At 41.0% G+C, this 20,537-nt stretch overlaps 1 protein-coding gene across 3 annotated transcripts in view; it reads left to right on the top strand.

The window, feature by feature from the left end:
- The window catches only part of ALDH1A1 (aldehyde dehydrogenase 1 family member A1), a 71,536-nt gene that overhangs the window by 10,495 nt on the left and 40,504 nt on the right, over positions 1 to 20,537 (top strand). For 2 of the 3 annotated variants that reach the window (XM_050944197.1, XM_050944196.1), the window contains one exon: positions 12,641 to 12,749. In XM_050944197.1, the coding sequence (XP_050800154.1) occupies positions 12,654 to 12,749 (96 nt within the window). In that variant the 5' untranslated portion in view covers positions 12,641 to 12,653. Of the gene's footprint in view, positions 1 to 12,144; positions 12,348 to 12,640; positions 12,750 to 20,537 lie in introns of those variants that run through there. The other variant, XM_050944195.1, reaches the window with a different exon arrangement.

Genomic DNA, 20,537 nt, shown 5'->3' with positions numbered 1-20,537 from the left:
GGTTAAATTCAGCTGCCATGAGTGCACTAAAGTCAATGGAGTTACACTAGCATAGAATTTGCCTCAATAAGTTTCATAGAGAATACTATTTTATTTATATTACATTATCCCCTATTTATTATCCTGTAATTATAACATATTTTCTATAAGTTTCTTGAAGCATCGAGACATTTATAACGGGACCCATTTCTCTATTAATTCCAGTGGATAACCAAAGGAAACTAGAAAGCTTATACTGTTCTATTAAATGATGTAATCCCATTGACAGCCACAATAAATTTGCTTGAGTAAATGCCACAGTTGTATTGATTATTAATTATAAATATGCTAATTTCTTTTCGTTTGTGTGTGCTTGACCCTGCAAACACTCAATATCAGAGAGTGAGAAATCCCATTGAAATAAATGGGGTTACTTGGGATTATGTGATGTATACCTTGTGATAAGTGTTTGCAGGATCAGGCCCTAATTCAAGATTCATACTTGCACTCCTATTTGGGACCAGGGCCAGCCTTAGGGATGAGTCACCTAGATAACCACCCAGGGGTGCCATGGTCAAGGGGGTGCCATGCGGCAGCACAGAGGTGTGCACTGCTGGTGTAGAATCAGAAACTGCTCCTGGCTGGCAGGGAAGTGGTTATGTGGAGGGAGAGGGACACCCAGATTTCTCACTGCTTCCTCCTGGTGGAGGAACACGGGTGGGGGCCAAAAGGTGATGCACATATACTGTTCTCTCCACCCCAACATTCCTCTGTGCCCCCCTAGGGGTTTTGTGAGAGAGGAATCGAGGAGCAACACCAGGGCTTCCTGTATCCAGGTCACTTTCCCCACCCAGGCTCTGCTGTGAGGCATCAGGAGCTGCTGCTCTCCTGCCCTCCCTTTACGTACCCCATTGGGGAAAGTGATCTCGCTCCCCCCCCTCAAAAAAAAACCCAGGGGTCTGCAGAGGAGCAGTGTTTGAGCTGGGAAGCAAGACACAATGCCAGCTGCTCTGTGCATCCAAGTCACTTTCCCCACATGGGCGCAGAAGGGGGGAAGGGGTTGGAGTGCAGGAGTGGAGTGCAGGGGTTAAAGGAGCAGGAGAGGGGGCAGGGGTTAGGAGCACAGAAGGGGAATGCAGAGGTTAAAGGTGAAGGGGGTTGCCTAGATTCCTTTTGAAAATGAGATTTCAACTTTTTAATCAGTGAGGTATTGCAACCCTGAGTGCAGCAGCACCTAAATACCCTTAAAAAGCTGGACCTGGGTCCTTATTGACTTGTAAAGTTCTCTCTTCTTACATTAATTACTATTGGCATTGTTATTGCTGTCATTAAATAATTATTTAGTGTCCACATTTTGCTAGGCACAGAGAAAACATGGTCCCTGCCCCAAACAACACACAATCAAAAACTAGATAAAACAAAGGAGACAAAACATAGTAATTGTCAGGGAAATAGAAAGAGGGATAAATGTCATAAGAACACAAGGTTGCTTAGACTGGTGCACATGCTTCTAATGAAGCAGTTTGCTCCAGCTGAGCACAGCTAGTTTTTACATAAAATGCCTGGATGCCAAGTCAATCTCTGTAATGAGCAAAGACTCTCTCTGCACTCAAGAAATGTTAATCCTCTCTCTTAGACCTGCTAACCACTGACAGGTTTTGTATCCCCCTGGGAAACACCCTGGCATTATTAAACTGTAATCACAAAATATTACATCTACCACAGAAATATAACAATTCCTAAATCTTAAACAGGAAACTAGTTTCCTGGGGCAGCCCTCAAGGGCCTGATCTTGATGGACCATCTAGTCATGTCATATCAGCCCAGTTGGGCTGAGGTGTTGGGGAGTCATGACTAACTGGGCAAAGATAGCTTCCAAACTGGTTCTCTTCAGCCACCTTGACTATTTGTAAGGTCACTCAGGTGCATGCAGCCCCTTTTCCTTCCTGGGCTTGTAGCTGAAGATTCCTTCTACTGCCATTCATGTTCAGAATATGGTATTTAGGAGGCTGGGAGTCCCCCAGCCTCCACTGTGTTTGGCTCCATTTTGTCCTTTCCTATAGATAAGTGTCTATTTTTAAGGATTTATGGCAATAATTGTAATGACTAGTTATTGCTGTATTTGTTACAACTTTGCTCGTAGTTCTTGCCAATGCACATAGGATATAGGAAGTGGAGTGGGAGATTCATCTTCTAAAACTGTGCACATAGTTGGGAGAATTTAAATAATGTCGTATCAGAAGGACTAATATTGTTCATCTAGATGGAAGACATGGTATTCTTCTGCAGTGGCTCAAGTTTGGAACAAGTACAGGTAATAGGGCAGAAGACGCACTTGTTTTGTGTGTTAGACTCAATGTGAAATTACTAGATTCTGGAGGAGTTTCAGCAGGATTAATATCTAAAAAATATTGGCATCAGCACCCTGCTGAGTAAGTTTGCTGGAAATCAATTAAGGTGTTATATAATGTGATCAGTACTCCAAAAGTTTCAGCCTTGCCTTTGCAATCTATCCCGTTTCCTGTACCATTCATTGTAATGCATACATAGCAATACAAACTAAATGAACCAAGACTACTGCAAATTCTTTTGTATGAATAGAACAGAAAATAGCCCTTATTATAGTATTTGCTTAGACTTGTTAGTGATGGAGATGTTTTCAAGAAGTATTTCTTGTGACACTGCCTTATATGCTGTTACATTTTGTGTAGTAAAGGTAGAATAAATAAAATGAGAACAAACTGCAAAGCTGGGTACCTAAACCTGCTCACTCCCCTACTTATATTTAGGCACATAGGTAAGTGTGCTGATTTTCAGAAGTGTAGAGCACCTAAAATTCCTGTTAAAGAAGAAACTGCTCAACATCTCTGCAAATCAGGCCACTTTGACCTGAATTCATAACTCTTAAAATGACTGTTAATAGACCTTTTTATGTTCACTTCAAATCCATTGTGAATTCTTATTGGCTCGGGTGTTAGCAAAGCGGTAATTCATTTTTCATGTTCCTTCACGTCCTTGGCTTCTCTGCTCAGATTGCTAATATTGGTGCAAATTAGTGCCCTAATGATGGTTTTCTAGTGTGTATTCCTGTCCTCTGGGAACTGGATAAAGACCATTAACTCATTTTGCATAGGACATTTATTAGATGTCCTAGATTTTCAATGATGCTTCTAAACCCCTTTCGCATTTTGAAAACTCTCCCTCCAGATTAACATAACTTTCTGTCAGTACCAACATGGGATAGGTCTGAACCACTGAAAGTCTCCCTTTATCTCCTGGCCATCCAGACTCTGAAGAAACATCTCAATTTGTTGCAGTTTTGACACTATTAAGACATTTTTTGCATGGTAATATTTTTCATAATTTAAATGTGTGCTTCAACATATTGGTCTCGTCTAACTTCAGCATACATGATACAGACTTATTAATAAAACTGGTGACTGATTCTGCTTATCTTGTGGACCTGGTGATGGGTTACAATGAGGCTGAAAGAAATTTTAACAACTTTCAAATATACCTCTACCTCAATATAATGTGACCCAATATAACACAAATTCGGATATAACGTGGTAAAGCAGCACTCCTGGGGGTGGGGACTGCGCACTCTGCTGGATAAGAGTGAGTTCAATATAACGCGGTTTCACCTATAACACAGTAAGATTTTTTGGTTCTTGAGGACAGTGTTATATTGAGGTAGAGGGGTATATATATTTTTCTTTATCACACTTTTTAGGAGACTTGTAATAATTGTGAGGATCAAGAGGAATTCATTCAGCTGGGCTTTTACCTGGTCAACAGCTGCTAAAAAAATGTGTCATTTGGAGCATTCTCAGAAATTAAATAATTGGAGATATACCTATCTCCTAGAACAGGAAGGGACCTTGAAAGGTCATGGAGTCCAACCCCTGTGCCTTCACTAACAGGACCAAGTACTGATTTTTTGCCCAGATCCCTAGGTGTCCCCCTCAAGTATTGAACTCACAACCCTAGGTTTAGCAGGCTAATGTACAAACCACTGAGCTGTCTCTTCCCCCAGAACATCTGAATTGCAACAGTTAAAGATGGGGAGCACCTACTCTCCATTTTCCTGCCATAACAATAGAAACCCTGTGTTGTCTTACATATAGGGCACTTTGAGTGAACTATGGATCATCTTATAAGTGCTATATAAATAATAATTTGGAGAGCACATGTAAAGGACGCTAGCTTGACTCCTGCAATGAAAAGCTGTGACCAGTCTCACTCTTAACATAAACTATCTGGTTTTCCCAAAACCCACTGACTCTTTTAAAGGGCATCTCCTTCTCTTCATATAACTTCATCTTCTCTTTTAGCACATAACTCTTCTTTATATTTGACATGGATATGGTGCCAGATTTTTTTCCTTATTTGATGATGTTTATGCTACATTGTGTGTGCATATATATATATATATATATATATATATATATATATATATATATATATGAACCAAAAAAAAAAATCCTTCCTGAAATCCTGAACTTCCTTGTGGAAAGACAACTCTGATTAAATAGTCAGGGAAGAAGTTTACTCCTCTCTTTATATTGTCCCTCCTTTATATAGTGGGGCAAATCCAGGGCACCTTGCATTTTTCCACCAATGCCATAGTATTAATATAATGTTCAGGAACTTAATTGTCCTGATCCTATACTCATAGAAGCTCCCATTGATTTCTATGGAATGAAATCAAGACCTGTGTGTTTTGGGAGAAGTATTTCTGGCTCTGGCAGTTAATCTTCAGATGTATTTCACCTTGTAGCATAACAAATGATTAATTTTATTTTGGGCATAAAATAAGTTACTTATAAACATAAAATAATTGTTATTTTAAGAATTAAGTTCTTTTAAGAGTTAAGAAAAAAAGTCATATTTGAAGTTTGTGACATACTTGGTTAAAGGCAACCTTCAATTTATGTCCCTTACAAACAAAGTAAAAAAAGGCAGGGCGTACATAGTAAATAAAGTATTTAAGCAAGCAGGGCCTGCCACGATCAGAGCAACTGTGCCTTTTGATTGATGCCAGCAATGATAGTTTAAGGATCAGTGGATTGGAAATGTGCTATTTCTGGAAAATAAGAACATTCAGTATGGTCCTAATTACTGACAGTTCTTACATAAGGGAGCAGTGTGATATCCCTATGGTCAAATGGATATTGTCTTATATGTCATTTTCCTTTGTCTTCCTTCATTCTTCTTGTCCCTCTTATTTTGTTGCTGGTTTGGTTTGGTGCATAGTGGATCATTATCTCTGTTCATATGGACCTGAAATATAGTGTTATTTATTTGCAATTCGAGTTTAGTGATGATGTGGTATTAGACTATCAGGACCAATAATGAAAGATTATGGCATTTCTGACCTCCCCGCTTGCTCTGACCCTCCTCTCTACCCATCAGGATCATACATACTGGACAATGGTCCAGAATTATAGTCATCCTTACCACTAAAGACAAAACTTTATATGAGGATTATTCCTGTCTGTGAAAAAGTTTGAGTGAAGTATCAATAGAAATAGCTTTTTTAAGTAGTTTCCCTCGTTAGTTTGTAGTAGTGGTAGTAGTTTATGTCATTTTATTTAATCACAGGTGAAATATGATATATTTAATCACAGGTGATATATGAGATGGCCTACACAGTCCTTTTAGATGTAGAAGGCAACTATGTCTAGGATATGTGTTGCTTGGATAAAAGTGATTTGTATCCCAATCACAGTGTCAACTTAGATTTGCCAGAGAAATGGAAACTACCACATTTAGAATTTAATGGTCAGTCCTGCCATCTATCCCTTGTAGATAGCAACCCAGATAGACCTGATGTACCTCTGTTCTTTTATCATTTCAGACCGGTTGGGGTAAAAAGAATAGTAAAAATCACAATGAAAATACATAGCCAGGTGTATTTTAACATCATAAAGATGATTTGGTGTAAGCTTTGAAGCAAAACGGCCTTGTAGAAGGCATTAAACCAAAAAAGAACGAACACACAGACACACACGATAGTTGTCTAGGAATATTTTTGTCACTTTGTTTGCTATTTTTTGTAAAATCTCCACTCCCATAAGAAGGTGCTGTTCATAATTAGCATGTGACTATCACGTTATGAAAAGGATAGGAAGAGCACTTCCTGATGATGTAAGCATTCCCCTTTCTGACCTGGTGGCAGAGGTAATGCAAAGTAAAATATTTAGATATTATGTAGTGTCTCAGGACACCCCAAAGAGCGAGATGTTCTTGTACCAGACTGGGGGCATGTAAGGAGGCGCCCTGGCTCCCCGCCGTGCCTGAGAGGGACGAGCCAGAGCAGGTGCCTCAGAGGGCGGAGTCAGCATGGCCTGTCCCTGCCCCCCGGAAGTCAAGGGGCGGGACAGGAAGTATAAAAGCCCGGCCCCAGCACTCAGTTGGGCGCAGGCTGCCGGAGACGACAGATGCTGGTGCCCGGGCTCCCGCCGGGCCGGACCTGCCCCGCGCCCACTACCCAGAGGAGCGCTGGCCGGACCTGCCCCGTGCCCACTATCCAGAGGAGCGCTGCCCGGACCTGCCCCTCGCCCACTACCCAGAGGAGCGCTGGCTGGATTTGCCTCAGACCCGGTACCCGGAGGAACGTCGGCCTGACCTGCCGTTTGCCCGATACCCCGAGGAGTGGCCTGAGCTTCCCCACGACCGGTACCCGGAGGAGCCCATGGTCTGGGACCCCCCAGATGACGCTGGCAAGGACCAGGTACCCAGAGAGGGGGAGGTTGGAAGTAGCCCGGGGATAGCTGACCCTGGTTTGGCTCCTGAAGAGCCCGAACCCATGTCAGTGTTGCGGCCAGGATCCCCACTGACCGCAGCGGGTCTTGACTGCTGCTAGGGCCCCGGGCTGGAACGCAGTGGAGTGGGAGGGCCTGCGTTCCCCCTGCCACCTTTAACCGGGTGGCAGACTTCCCCTCTTCCCGCCTATTGCCACAGCTCTGTCCTGATCCAGAGGGCCAGAGCTAACTAGACTTGTGTTTGGTGCCCCGCCCAAACCAAGGGCTGGGCCCCCTTTGACTTTACCACTGCTCTGCCCTGATCCAGAGGGCCAGAGCTAACTAGACTTGTGTTCGGTGCCCCGCCCGAACCAAGGGCTGGGCCTCCTTTGACTTTGTCACTGCTCTGTCCGGATCCAGAGGGCCAGAGCTAACTAGACTTGTGTTCGGTGCCCTGCCCGAACTAAGGGCCTGGGCTGATACTGTGTTTGCTCAGCCCCTGCTAGAGGCCCGAGCCTGAACTGTTACTGCCCGCCCTGTCCAAGGGCTGGGGCTTATTTACTTTGAGAGCCCCGACCCCGGCTAGAGGGCCAGGGCTCTACCTTGTTTGCAGACCCTGTACCCCCTCAACATCTGCAGAGGGGCTAAGCCTACCCGGACCGCAGTGTGCTAGGAGGTGCCCTGGCTCCCCGCCGCGCCTGAGAGGGACGAGCCCCGACACGACCGGCTTACAGGGCACCTCTCCTTTCCATATAACCAAATTTGTGATAATGGTGTAATGTAACCCTACAAAATAAGATACGTATTTTACATATTGTCCCCAGAGGTATCAGATTCACTATATGAATTTCTGGCCACATCCTTTATGTTCACTTCCCCCTTTATGCCATCTTCAAAAATACACTCATCTTCTGATCTACATTATCCACATTTGAGATTGTGGATCTCCATAAAGGATTATATCTTTGCCTTGATTATACCTTGAATAAAATTACTAGAACTGAATTTCTTCACATACTACTGTCATTTTCAAGTGCATTTGTAATCTGATCACATTTTGATATCCATAATAAACTAAACCTGACTTTGGATGGCTTTACAGCTTAGAACTTTAGTAAATAATGAGTCATATGATTCAAATGGGTTTTTTAAATCTTTAAAAATTTGATCCTTAAAACTTATAAGTTTATAAGTTGTAAGATAAAATTTCACTGAATAATGACATATACAGTAGTAGAACAAACTTGTTTTAGTTGTGGAAAGATGCAACTCCAACTGTGAAAGACCTATTTCTAGTTGATCCAATAGTTTGTTAAGGAGGAGGGAGATAGAAGCAAGAGGACTTTGGCTGCTAGAAGTAGTTTTTCTGGAACATTTTACCCAGGGTGGGAGGAGAAAGCTTGGAAGGGATCAGGATGGAGGTGTTTGGGTTGGAGGAAAGTTTTGGCAACTTGAATGGATGGGGCTGGAGAGAGTCAGACAAGAACAAACAACTTGAATTTGAATGTATTCTCAAAAATGTGGAATTCATGTATACTTCCATGAAAGGTTCAGAATGGGTATTTCTTTTTCTCCATTCATGAAGTAGTTGGAAGGCTCATGCTGCTGTATTATTGATAACTGAAGGGGAAATACTGTGTCGATTTTTTAGCTTCCAAATTATATGTAACCTCTGAGGAGCACTGAAGGAAACCAACATAAAAAAAAACCAAGTAGAGCCCTTAATCTTAGTTGGTGAAAGGTTTATTTCAGTATACACCCACAGCACAATAATTGCATCAAGTAGAAAATCACAAAGCAGGTTTACTAAAAAAACTTGATATCAGACTCTGGCCTGCTTGTTATGCAATGAGATATATCAAGTGACTAATTTTACTGATGATTCTGTGAGGCATGAGACTGTTGACAAACAGCTCAATGCCAAGCCTATGTTGCAATACATATGACTAAAGACCAAGTGCTTACAACCTTGGTGATATCTCCCAATGTTACTATATCTGAGGTATGTAACTGGGTGCTGTGAAATGCCCTGTTGGTGGCTCTCTGTTTGTTTGTTTTTTCTTGTTTTTAATTTTTGTGAAGAAACCAATGTAGTGCATTACAATACAATTGATGTTGTACAGCTCCTTGCACATAAGCAGCATCCCAAAACGCATTAAAAAGTTTTATAACAAAATTGAAAAGGTTTTTTTTTAAAAGATAGTACTAGAAGAAAAAAAGAAATCTACAGGCTTAGACCAGGGAAAAAAGTTGTACTATCAGATAGCATTTGAAAATAGATGGAGAATCTAGTTATAGGATCTGCCTCTCACGCCAGCAGTGGTGAGATAACAGTGTTAGATGAAGTAGAGAGGCACATGGGCAATACTGATGCAATAGGAAGAGGAAGATTTCCATACCTTGGAGTTATGGGTGAGATCCCAGGAAGATACCAAAGATACAGACCAGGAGGTCAGATTGGATGTCTGAATAAAGAAGGGAGATAGAACTAGATTTGAGGATGATAAACTTGCTTTCATCTTCAAAATATTTTGCAGAAGAAAGTTGTCCTGAACTTTCAAGTTTACTTGACTGCTCCATCAGAGTCACTAACGATGTCAAGCAATATGTCCAGATGTTATATTTTAATTGAGATTTAAGGTAAAGATAAGATGATGATTGAGATGGAGAAGGTAAATGAAAAAGAGAAATTGGTTAAGGATTGAACATTGCGCATTGGTATCGAAGAGCAATCTTTCCACACAGAAGGAATTGTCACCTGATACAAGGAAAGAACCTCTTGACAAATGTGTATGTGTTGAGATTTGCCTACTCAGTTATGGAGGAGGTCCAGAATGATTTTGTGATCTGCTGTGTCGAAGGCTTCACAGACTTAATAAAGAATGAGGAGGGGAAAAAAATTGATTATGGCAAAAAGAAGCAGGAGGAGAGCACAAAAAGAGGCAATTTCTGTGCTAAGGCCTGAGTGAACCCCATACATTAAAATGGTCAAGGATATTACTGAATGATAGGTGACTAGATAGCTCACAGAAATCTACCTAATCAGCTATTTTGTTCAGACAGGGCTATAGTTAGAATTTCAGGTAGAAAGCAGAAATTTTAAAGAGGCAGGCAGTCATAGAAAGTAGAAAGTTGGGAAAAGTAAAGGTATTATTGACAATAATAGTAATGTAAGACAAAAAGTTTCAGCAGCCAGGATCAGATAATATGAGAAGCTCGAGAATCAAGATAGCAGGTAAGCTTTTTAATGGACTGCACTTTGTCAAAAAGGTCCAAGGATGAGGGGAAGGAAGGAGTCAATGCACGTTTTGTAGTGAAGGTAGCTTAAGTCAATCCAAGATTGAAAGAAAAAAAAACAAATTCCTTGCATCTGGTCACGGAACAGTTGAGAAGGTAGAGTAAACTGTGTGTGGGAAAGAGAATGAATAGCATGGAAAAGAAAGCAAGGATTTCCAGAGTCTTTCCAGATCTCTAAATAATGTCTGATGAGATTTTGCACTCTCGTAACATATAGAGAGGTGGGATATGTGCCATTGTTTTCAGAGTATCTTATTTTAACTCAAAAATTTCAAGAATACTGTGATACATGAAAATGAGAATGTGATTCAGGAAAATATCATTTGGAAAAGGCATATTTTTTCATAAAAACACAAGTGAGGCCATTATGTTGCAGACCTGAGTGATAAAGCTAAATCATGTGAATTTGAACACTTAACAGATTGGCTAACTAGAGACTGAATTATTTTTTAGGAAAACTGATAACCAAATCACAGCAAAATTATTGCAAAGTATGGACTTGACTTTGCAAAGTCGATATTTGTTGTGCTATTGAAAACCATGCTTCCCAAGTGAAAGTGAAGGCAAGCAGTAAAAGGCCTGAAGTGTCTCTAATTCAAGTGCATATCAAGACATGAAGAGACACAATAAAGGGAAACAGGTTGCATATACCAGGGCTTCAACGCAAACTAGTGTACAGTGCTTCCTAATGGCTAATCTTTGCCTTATAGATCTTGAATGGGGAGGGTTCACTTTCTCCAGGGAGGTGGAGGGGCCAGAGTTGCCATACAGCTGGGGAGAACCCAGATTGGTGGTATAAAAAAATCATAGGGCTGTAGCTGTGAGAATTGAAGCACTTTGTTCATATGGGTACATGGCTGGTTGGCATTTGCCAATGATGCCTCGTTTTAGCTCCACCCCAGTAAACTTAATTGGCATAACAGAAATGTGAGTAAACCAGCAATAGACTTATTCACATACAAACACAACAAGAGCCCATTCTTTGCCAGGAGCAATAACCAAGGAGAAGCAACCACTCTGCTGGCTACATCAGATAAACAGAGACTATTTTCTCCCCCTATGTAAAGAGACTTTTTAAATAGCAGATGCTTTAATAATCCCTCCTCTGGGACCTAAACTTAGTTTTGAATGCCCTCACTAGCCACCTATTCAAATTATCTGAGGAGTGTTCCTCTACTTCCGCACCACATCTTTTGTCCAAAGCCAAAGCTCCACAAGGAGAAATTGTGGCACATATTAGAAGTCAGGAGGGCTGCTAAGATATATACACAAAGAACCAAATGGATCTGAAGATCAGCTTAATTATATGGCCTGTATCATCCATCAGTGAGAGGCAACAAAGCCTCTTCATTCTCCATTGCAAGGCAGCTCAGATGAGGCCTGATCCACAGCTTGCTGAAATCAATGAGACTTTCCATTGACTTCAGTATGCTTTGGATCAGGCCCAGGAGGCATATTGGAAGCTTAGAATAGTGTCTCCACAAAAACTCAATGCTCATTCTTCAAGACTGATGACAACCTCACGGGCACAGAAGTTTCATGCTTTCTGTGAAGAGATGTGTGGAGTAAACACCTTTGCTCCACACTAAGTAATAGAAACTAGATATATACAAGCATCAGTGGGCACCTCCTTCAGCAGAGGGGCACTGGGTGAAATAGTACTTCAGCAGTCCACTTTTCATAATGAATTACACATTGTTATTTCAATAAATTCAGATACCCTTTCTAGCGGGCACTGCTGAAAAAATACTACTTACAATCTGTGGAGCTGCCTCGGAAAAAGAATAGGCATTTTTTTGTTTTTATCTGCAAATTTTCTTTCTTTGATCAGGCAGGTCCATCGTTTTGTCCCTCCCTTAAATTTCTTGGTATTGGGTAAGGGTATGAGGACCTTATATTAATACATTTGTCCTCATTCTACATGCTCTTCAACAATAAGTGTTATCAACAGGAAAGCAGCAAACAATCCTGTGGCACCTTATAGACTAACAGAAATTTTGCATCTGACGAAGTGGGTATTCACCCACGAAAGCTCATGCTCCAAAACGTCTGTTAGTCTATAAGGTGCCACAGGATTCTTTCCTGCTTTTAAAGATCCAGACTAACACAGCTACCCCTCTGATAATCAACAGGAAAGATGATTTGTTCCAAGTGTATTAAAATCACAACTGAGTACTTTACAGCTCTGGAAGTTATTCTGCCTGGCTCTTTAGTGGGAAAGGCTTTGCCTGCACCCAGAACTAACAAATTTGTCTCTACCTCCAAAGCTGAAGAGCCAAGGTTTGAATTTCTAGACCTGCCTGATCTAAGAAAGATATTTTGCAGGTAAGAACAAGAAATGTTCTAATATTTGCAAACTTTCATAATTTCTTTCAATACAATTTATTTCTGAAGAATTTGTATCATACAGATTTCAACCTAAGTGAAAACACTGCTGCCCTTGGAGTTAGAAATAAGTAGTGTCATTTTCTTTTTGCAGTGAAATCTTTCATCCAATCATAGTCTTGTATGCAAATATACCATAGCCAGTTCAGACAAAATAGCATAAATAAAGCTAAATGCGCAGTCAGGACAAAATCACTCAGCTTCTCTGATTCCTCATTTCACCTGTGTTTCAGGAACAAACTAAACATGTCAACTGAAAATACGAAAAAACAAATCCCAGATAGCAATTCTGCTCCAGCTCTGCCTGCACCACTCAGTGATCTGAAAATTAAATATACTAAGGTTAGTAGTATTATGCATGTTTATTAACTTGCCTTAGGCATTCATATAAGACTATATATGTACTTAAATAGTTTTGTTCAAACCATCGAAATAACACTAACTCAATTATTGTTTGCAGTGTTGTTGTAGCCATGTCAGTCCCAGGATATTAGAGAGACAAGGTGGATGAGATAATATCTTTTCTGAAGATCTCTGTGTAAGCTTGAAAGCTTGTCTCTCTCACCAACAGAAGTTGGTCCCATAAAAGATATTACCTCACCCACCTTGTCTCACTAACTCAATTGTGTATTTACAAATGTTTACCTAGATTTAATTCTTATATTGTAATTTCTGGAAACGTTCTGTGATCTCTTCTGTCCTGAGAAACTCTTCTAAAGAGTTGGTAAGTTTTATACTACTATTTTTTGGTGTGCTGTCCATATTTTTTCAGAAGCTAAGACTTGTGGTCATAAGTATCCTGGAAAATGTAAATGACCCAGAGAAGGAAACATTTACATCATTTCAATGACCAGGAAGAAAATAAAAGTTAATTGTAGAATGTGTTCACAATTAGTCTAATTTTTAAATAAACTGGGATATTTACAAACAGATTTTAAGAATTATGCCAATAATGTTGGTCTGGAGGATTTTTTTTTATTATTATTATTTTTAAATAAAATAAAACTAAAGCAAAGGTCCTCCTGCATTTGACATATTTTCCTACAGATAATAAACCTGTTTGTCTTGCTAAGCAAGTAACTATCAATAAAACAGCTAAAGTCCACCATTGCTAATTAGTCAGTATTATCAGGAACATTGTACAATAGCAAATTCTTTCCATGCTCATTTAAAAACACCCAGATAAGGTAAGCATAAAATGGATCCTCTGGGCTAACCCTAAAACCAGACTTGTATTCCTGACTTAAAGAGCACTTCATGTGTTTCGTACCACAGTACACAGAGAGTTGCAAGAATCTCTGAACTTTGAGCAAACAACAAAGTCATTGGTAGTTTCTGCAATCTCAGACTTTCAGGTAGAATGTTTGGTAGAGCAAAGAGAAATGCAGCCATAAACAGAAACTGAGAAACTTCTATAAAAATTGTTGCTTTTGCTGGCCATGGCTATCTCAACTTCTGGACACAAAGCAAAATGCCACATAGTATGTTAATGCTGTACAGAAAAGTTCACAAGTAAAACAATGAAGAAAGTGTTCTTGTTGCGACTTCTTGAGCTAACCTTTTAATTTTTCCAAAATACAAATATGCATGGAATTGAATTTTAACTTCTCACGAGAGTCAAAACTTGACTTATTTTCAAACATTAGGGTATAATCTGGAGAGCTCATCACCACTCAGGGTCAGCTCTTTTGGACCTAACTCTGCACCCCATTTTCAGGGAAACTCCAAGTTGATTTTGGTGTCTATTTTTCATGAATAAAGACTTCAGGGTTGGGACCTCATTTTGGAAATATTTAACAAGCTGTTAAAACTGCAAGTGAAGTATAATTCTGCTATGTGATAGCTCACTTCAGCTATTCCTCTCTCAGAGTGTAAAGGGCTTAATCCAGGAAAGATATTTTAGGAACTGCAATTATGCATTTTCAACTTCTGAATTATCCTATAGACAACAAGTAATGAGAATAGGGTGATGCCCCAAGTTATTGAAGATCTGAAAAAGTATAAATTGAAATAGTCCTCCCCACTCCCTACTGCTTTCTTTCCACAATATTTAGCCAGCATAAGATCACTTAGAAAAGCTTTCACTAATAGGACAGATTCTGTAGGTAATCACAGACTAGTCATCCTATCAGATGTTTTTATATTACCATCTAAAAAGGGCATTAACAGGAATATGTTTCTTGAGTGTTACATCTTTTTGCTGAAATAACTAATGCACAATGGCTTTGTCAGATACTTTGCCACAAGGAAGGTGTTTCCCTGTATGTGAAGGTGTACAGCTTTCAACTAATTCAGAGTTTCATGTGCATTATTGTGTACTCAGGTTTGAATAAAGGGTCAAAGCCAGCATACGAAAAATCATGAATATGTAAATAATTATGGTTCCACTCATGAGTCACAGCTGTACGTGTAGAGGGAACCAGATTCACCTCTGCTCTTCATAACACTTTCCCCCTTTTCCAAAATCTCACTGAGGATTGTCTGTGGGTCAGGAGACTGCATAAAATGACATGGTGGGCTGGGATTAGGGGACCACGATAGGACAGAGGGTGGGAAGCATAGGTTACAAATGCATCATCCTAATACCACACTACCAACCCATGACTAATTCTCTCACAAGCTAATATTGCCTAAGACTGTACTGACTTTCCTAGAGCCTCTCAGGCCCCTTATGGGGCTTCCTGAAGAACCAGCTGCAGGTAAAGCCCTAGTAGTGTGGCATCATTGCAGTTAAGCTTCACAGATTCACAGAAAGGTCTGGGGGGCCCAGAACTGATGCAGCTGTACAGACTTTTCAACCTTCACTCTCCTTGGATTCCAGCAGATCCTCAAATATTTGTAGATTCCAGGGACTGGACCATCTTCCTATTCAACATGGGATAAGTGCGCCCCTCTACCCTTAATAGAATGATCTAGGGAAAACTCTCCAGGGGACCTTTGTGGACTTTAGCTCCACGGGCCCCTTTCACAGGTTTTTCTGCAACAGGGAGCAATGTGGCCCTAAATAATTAGATTCATTTAATCCAAAGGCATTTCTATGATGATATAAATACTCGCAGATCATAGTCTGTACCTTTCTCATAAAGATTGAACTAAGCATTCTAAAGAGATACTTAACACACTGAAGAGTCAATTGCCAGAAGCTGGGAATGGGCACCATCCTACCCCCCAAATCCCTCATCCCTGGCCCCACACTAGAGCCTGCACCCCCTGCCCCAGCCTGAAGCCCCCTCCCACACTCTGAACCCCTCATTTCTGGCCCCACCCTGGAACCTGCAACCCTAGCCCAGAGCCCGTACCCCCTCCCACAACCCCTTCATTATCCCGGAGCCCCCTACTATACTCCAAACCCCTTGCTCCACCTCCCAGCCCAGAGCCCCCTCCTGTACCCCAAACCCCTCATCCCTGGCCCAACCCCAGAGCCTGTAGCTAAAGCCATCACCTCCTCCCGCACCCCAATCCCCTGAGCCAGCCCGGTGAAAATAAGTGCATAAGTGAGAGTGGGAAGAGTGAGCTACAGAGGGAGGGAGATGAAGTGATTGGAGGTGTGGCCTCAGAGAAGGGGCTGGGCGGGGCCTCAGAGGAGCGGCAGGGCAGGAGGTTGGGCAAGAGTGTTCAGTTTTGCGTGAGTAGAAAGTTGGCAACCCTAGTACAGGACTATAAACTTGGAGCAATTATCACAGTTGGTAAGTGTACATGAGTGGATACCAGATATTTTTCAATATTGTGTTTCAAATTTTTGATTTAATGTTAGTATAACTGGGCACAGTGCTCCTATTACAGCCCTTGGGCCTCTTAAGAGCAGGCATTCTGGGAAATATAGTTTCCTGGGAGGGACTGCAAGTCTAGAGAGCACATGACCAGGAAGTCAGGTGACCATCTTTGGAACAATACAATGGGTAGCCGGAGCAGTTAGCTCACTGTGGGGGAATATGATGGCTCTTAGAGAGAGAGTCTTTCCATGACAGGAATTATAGGATACCTAGAAAATGTAACCTGTAGGGAAGAGTGTGTTCTTCCCTTCCCAACTTACTGAGACTTGCTGGCCAGGTTCAGGTGTTTTAACTTGTTTTGCTGTTGTTTTGAGTCTTTTTGTAATGATAGAAGCCATTCTTGAGAAAATAACCTTGGATTGAACTGGTTTATTTATTTGGGGAGGGGAAGTGTAATTTTACCTTCCTTAGCTGGCATATCTGCCCACTATTTTACAATGGGCAACAATTATATCTAGTTAGATGGAAATCTTTCTTGCTAAAGGATAAACATGGGGTAAATCCAATTTGTAGAAGCTCACTTGAGTAACATGGTACACACTGAGGATTGCTGCAGAGCTGGGGATGAGGAATTTCATTCACCAAAGCCATAGAGTAGTTTAGGAATCACTCCTCAGTTGCTACTGAAGCCTTCAGGGCTTGAAGCCTTTGCAGAGTAGCCAGCTGCCAGTTGGGGACCAACTGCCAGAGGATTCACGCAGCAGATAATCCTGCCTTGTGCCACCCGAGAGGAGACCTTTGGTCACATGCATAAAGAAGTCCTGCAGAACTGTGCTCCACAGCATACAGTAGACATGCACACTGTGCAACCCTGTGAAACCTTCTCTCTTTCTGCAGAGCTGCAGTAGGTTCTACTTCACACCAAGCCCTCTGTGGGTCAAATGCTGTCTGTGTGTGATAAATAACAATAGTAAAATACAGCCCTCTTTGTCTTAAGAGTGCCTTGCAAACACTAATCAATTTTCACAATACACCTGTGGGAAGGAGAAATATTATCTATATTTTCCAGATTGTGAAACTGAGCCATGATAAGGGCAAGGGAGCCCAAAGCTGTAGAATAAAATCCCCAGACAAGAAACTTGAGACTTCAATCTTGCCTAAACCTTACAAGGCTGAAGCTAAACCCTTGCAGAGCTGCCAATTTCCCACATTTCTGATGATCTGGAATGAATTCCTGTAACCCAAACAGTTTGGAGACTCAGGATTGTACTATACTTTTATCACTGAAGATGAATGCCAATCAGATGAGATTTTTTTTGCAGCCGCCATAGAGCTACCATCTGGGTCTGTATTTTTAAATTATAAAGCTTCAGAACCGTAGAACTATGTCAGAATCCATCTATAACAAATGTTGATTTCTAGTTCTAGCGGAAAGAACAAGAGTGTGAAGGACAGCTCTTCATACGGTCATTATGAGACTTACCATCTTACCTGAAGATCTCAGTGAAAACAATAGCTATACAGTACACACCATAACATTTCTAAGTAAAAAGCAAAGATTTGACTTGTCAAAAACTCTTAAACCCAATGAGTCATGTCCAGTCCTTACAGGTAAATGCCCATGCAGCATGTGCAACAGTGGATGAACATCTGGCAAAAGAAACACCTTACTATGGAAGACCTGGATATCTGACAGCAAACTACCACACCATAATGCAAGATAACTGCTACTGCTTTCATAAGCATGGGCAATGAGTGTACCGCAATTCAAGCAAGCCAGAGGCTGATCTTTATGGCAGTGTCTGTTCACGTTGGCTTGTGCACTAGCTGTTTCTGTTTTCACTACACCGCAACCCATGTGTCTATGCGGTGCACACTGCAAAGGAGCATAGCTGCCAACATACTCTGGAGTATACCCAGTGTTACAACATATGTGACATTGTGTATAGGTAGGATTTTGGCTTTTTACACCATTTTCTTTAGTTCATACCTGTATAAGCAAAATCATAATTTATCCTAATGGAGATGTCTGGATACTGCAATTTTCACTGCTCTTGTGCATTGTACAGGTTTGTACATCCTGAAAGGTTGGGATTAGGAGGAAATGACATTAGGAACAATAATAAGTAAGGGACTCTAAAATAATACCATTGTGTCAGTACTCTAAATGCAGTACTTAAACCAATATATGCACAACTTCCAAGAAGGGTATGTTTCACTATTACTCCTTTCACAGACAGATATGAAGTTGGCATACTATAGCATCACACAGCACTGTTACGTTAATATTTACCTTTTACTTTGTCTCTTTTCTTGGCAGCATAGCTAGTGACTACATAGGATTTTTTCATATTAGCCACCTGACTGCTGTGCATCTGTGCTCCCTCACAGCATCCACAATTTCATATGGACTCCTTAGGATCAACCATGTGAAATTGCTAGGAAATCGTATAGTACCTTATTATCTTTACAACTTTTGACAAACCTGAGATTCAGGCACTGTTGGCTGAAGATATCAATGTGGCTGTGCATATATCTCTTTGGATACCTATACAAATAAACTAAAATGTAGACAAAAATACAACTGTAGGATAGCAGGCATCCCAGTTTAGGAAATATTTTTGTGGACTTGAGGTTTCCCTATCAAAATATCCACCTTTACCATTGGTACAAAAAAACTTTACTCTATACAGAAACCAATAATTTTTTATACACACACACAGGCTTTGGTCGTGTTAGCATTTGGTTGGTGGTTAGCAAACCCTGCGCTTCTGCAATCTGCTCAGCAAAAACCGGCTTAGGACCAGCTTCAACTGCCTCAAGACTGATAAGAAAAGACAGTTCAAAAGTTCAGGCTACTGTGTCCATGAGATATCCAATTTCCCCTAATGGTTGCCAGCTATTATAAGGCTACTAGCTGTTAGAGGGTCGCTGCTGACTGTCACAGTCCCCCCTTTGGGCCTGATAATTCAAATTGTCAGGCCCGTTAAGCAATTTGTGATTAAGCTAGAGGGAGAAATATTGTGGTTTTTTACGGACAATAGAGCCCTTAGTAACAGCACTACACAAACATTTTGCACATTGCAATATTATTTAAACGACACATAGAAAGAAAAGAAAGACTTTTTGATAGCAACTGCTGTGGTTTCTTTCACAGCATTTTATAGGGAAACATTGTTTATATCGACTGTACAGGCACTCATACTAATCTTCAAGCAGGATTTACAAGTAACTAAACACCAAGGAGAGAGACAGAATTACGCATGTATGAAATCCTCATTTTGTGTAGTTTTAGAACATATGCAGTCAGTTTCAGGATAATCGGTGTGGCTTAATACCAAAGGGAAGGAAAGTGCCATATGGAACAGACTACAAAATTCAGAGTAAAAAGCAGATAAGATTGAGTGGCAATTTTATCCCTGCCAATCCTGAAACTTCTCTGTCGTCTTTGAAGAAAGTGCTCACATTTGATTCTGTTGTCATCCAGACAGTCTAAGGAATTCTTCTTGGAGGGGATTATTCCAGAGTAAGAGTGAATTTGCTAATAAGATAATAAAATCATTTCCTGTGTGAGTGACTTGATTTTAATGATACTGATAATGGATAACGATATCCATTCCATCTAGCTTTATTAAAGTGTGCCTGTGCACCAGGATATCTCAATGTTCTTATCTGTGCAAGAGGGTGATTGTTCCAGCTATAAAAAGGGAAATTGGCACACGCTGCTCTTTCTGCCTGCATAAAGGTTAAATCTGCATATGTAATGCAGTTCCTGGCAAATATGAAATAATCTTTGGATAGTGATCTCAGCAGTTTTAAGGCTGTGGTATAAAGTAGTTTGATTATCTTTGGTTTATACTGGCCACAGTACATTTTTTGTTATTCATTATGTTTGTGAATTCCCAACAATATGCTCAGTACTATATAAGAGCTTAAAATCAAAAAGACAGAAATCAATATGACAGGATACTGTGACAAAGTTCCTCCTCTATCTTGGTGGGTCTTGCACTTATTGGCAGATTTGTTTGCCTCAGAGATTCACCATGTGGATCAGGGAACAGCCCAGAGACCTTCCCCTCTGGTAGAACCGACAATCCAGGTCAGTTCCTCCTGTGTCTGATCAGGAGTTGCAGGGTTTGGGGGGAACCCAGGCCCGCCCTCTACTCCAGGTTCCAGCCCAGGGCCCTGTGGACTGCAGCTGTCTAGAGTGCCTCCTGGAACAGCTGCGCTTCACCTACAACAACCTGGGCTACTTCCCCATGGACTCTTCCTTATCCTCCTTTATCCTCACCACAGGACCTTTCTCCTGGTGTCTGATAATGTTTGTACTCTTCAATCCTCCAGCAATACACCTTCCCACTCTCAGCTTCTAGTGCTTCTTGCTCCCAGCTCCTTACATGCACGCCACAAACTGAAG

The sequence above is a fragment of the Gopherus flavomarginatus genome, chromosome 3 (genome assembly GCF_025201925.1).
Source record: "Gopherus flavomarginatus isolate rGopFla2 chromosome 3, rGopFla2.mat.asm, whole genome shotgun sequence".
NCBI classification, from domain to species: Eukaryota; Metazoa; Chordata; order Testudines; family Testudinidae; genus Gopherus; species Gopherus flavomarginatus.
The sequence above is the reverse complement of the archived record's forward strand: the minus strand, read 5'-3'. Positions and strand labels throughout refer to the sequence as shown.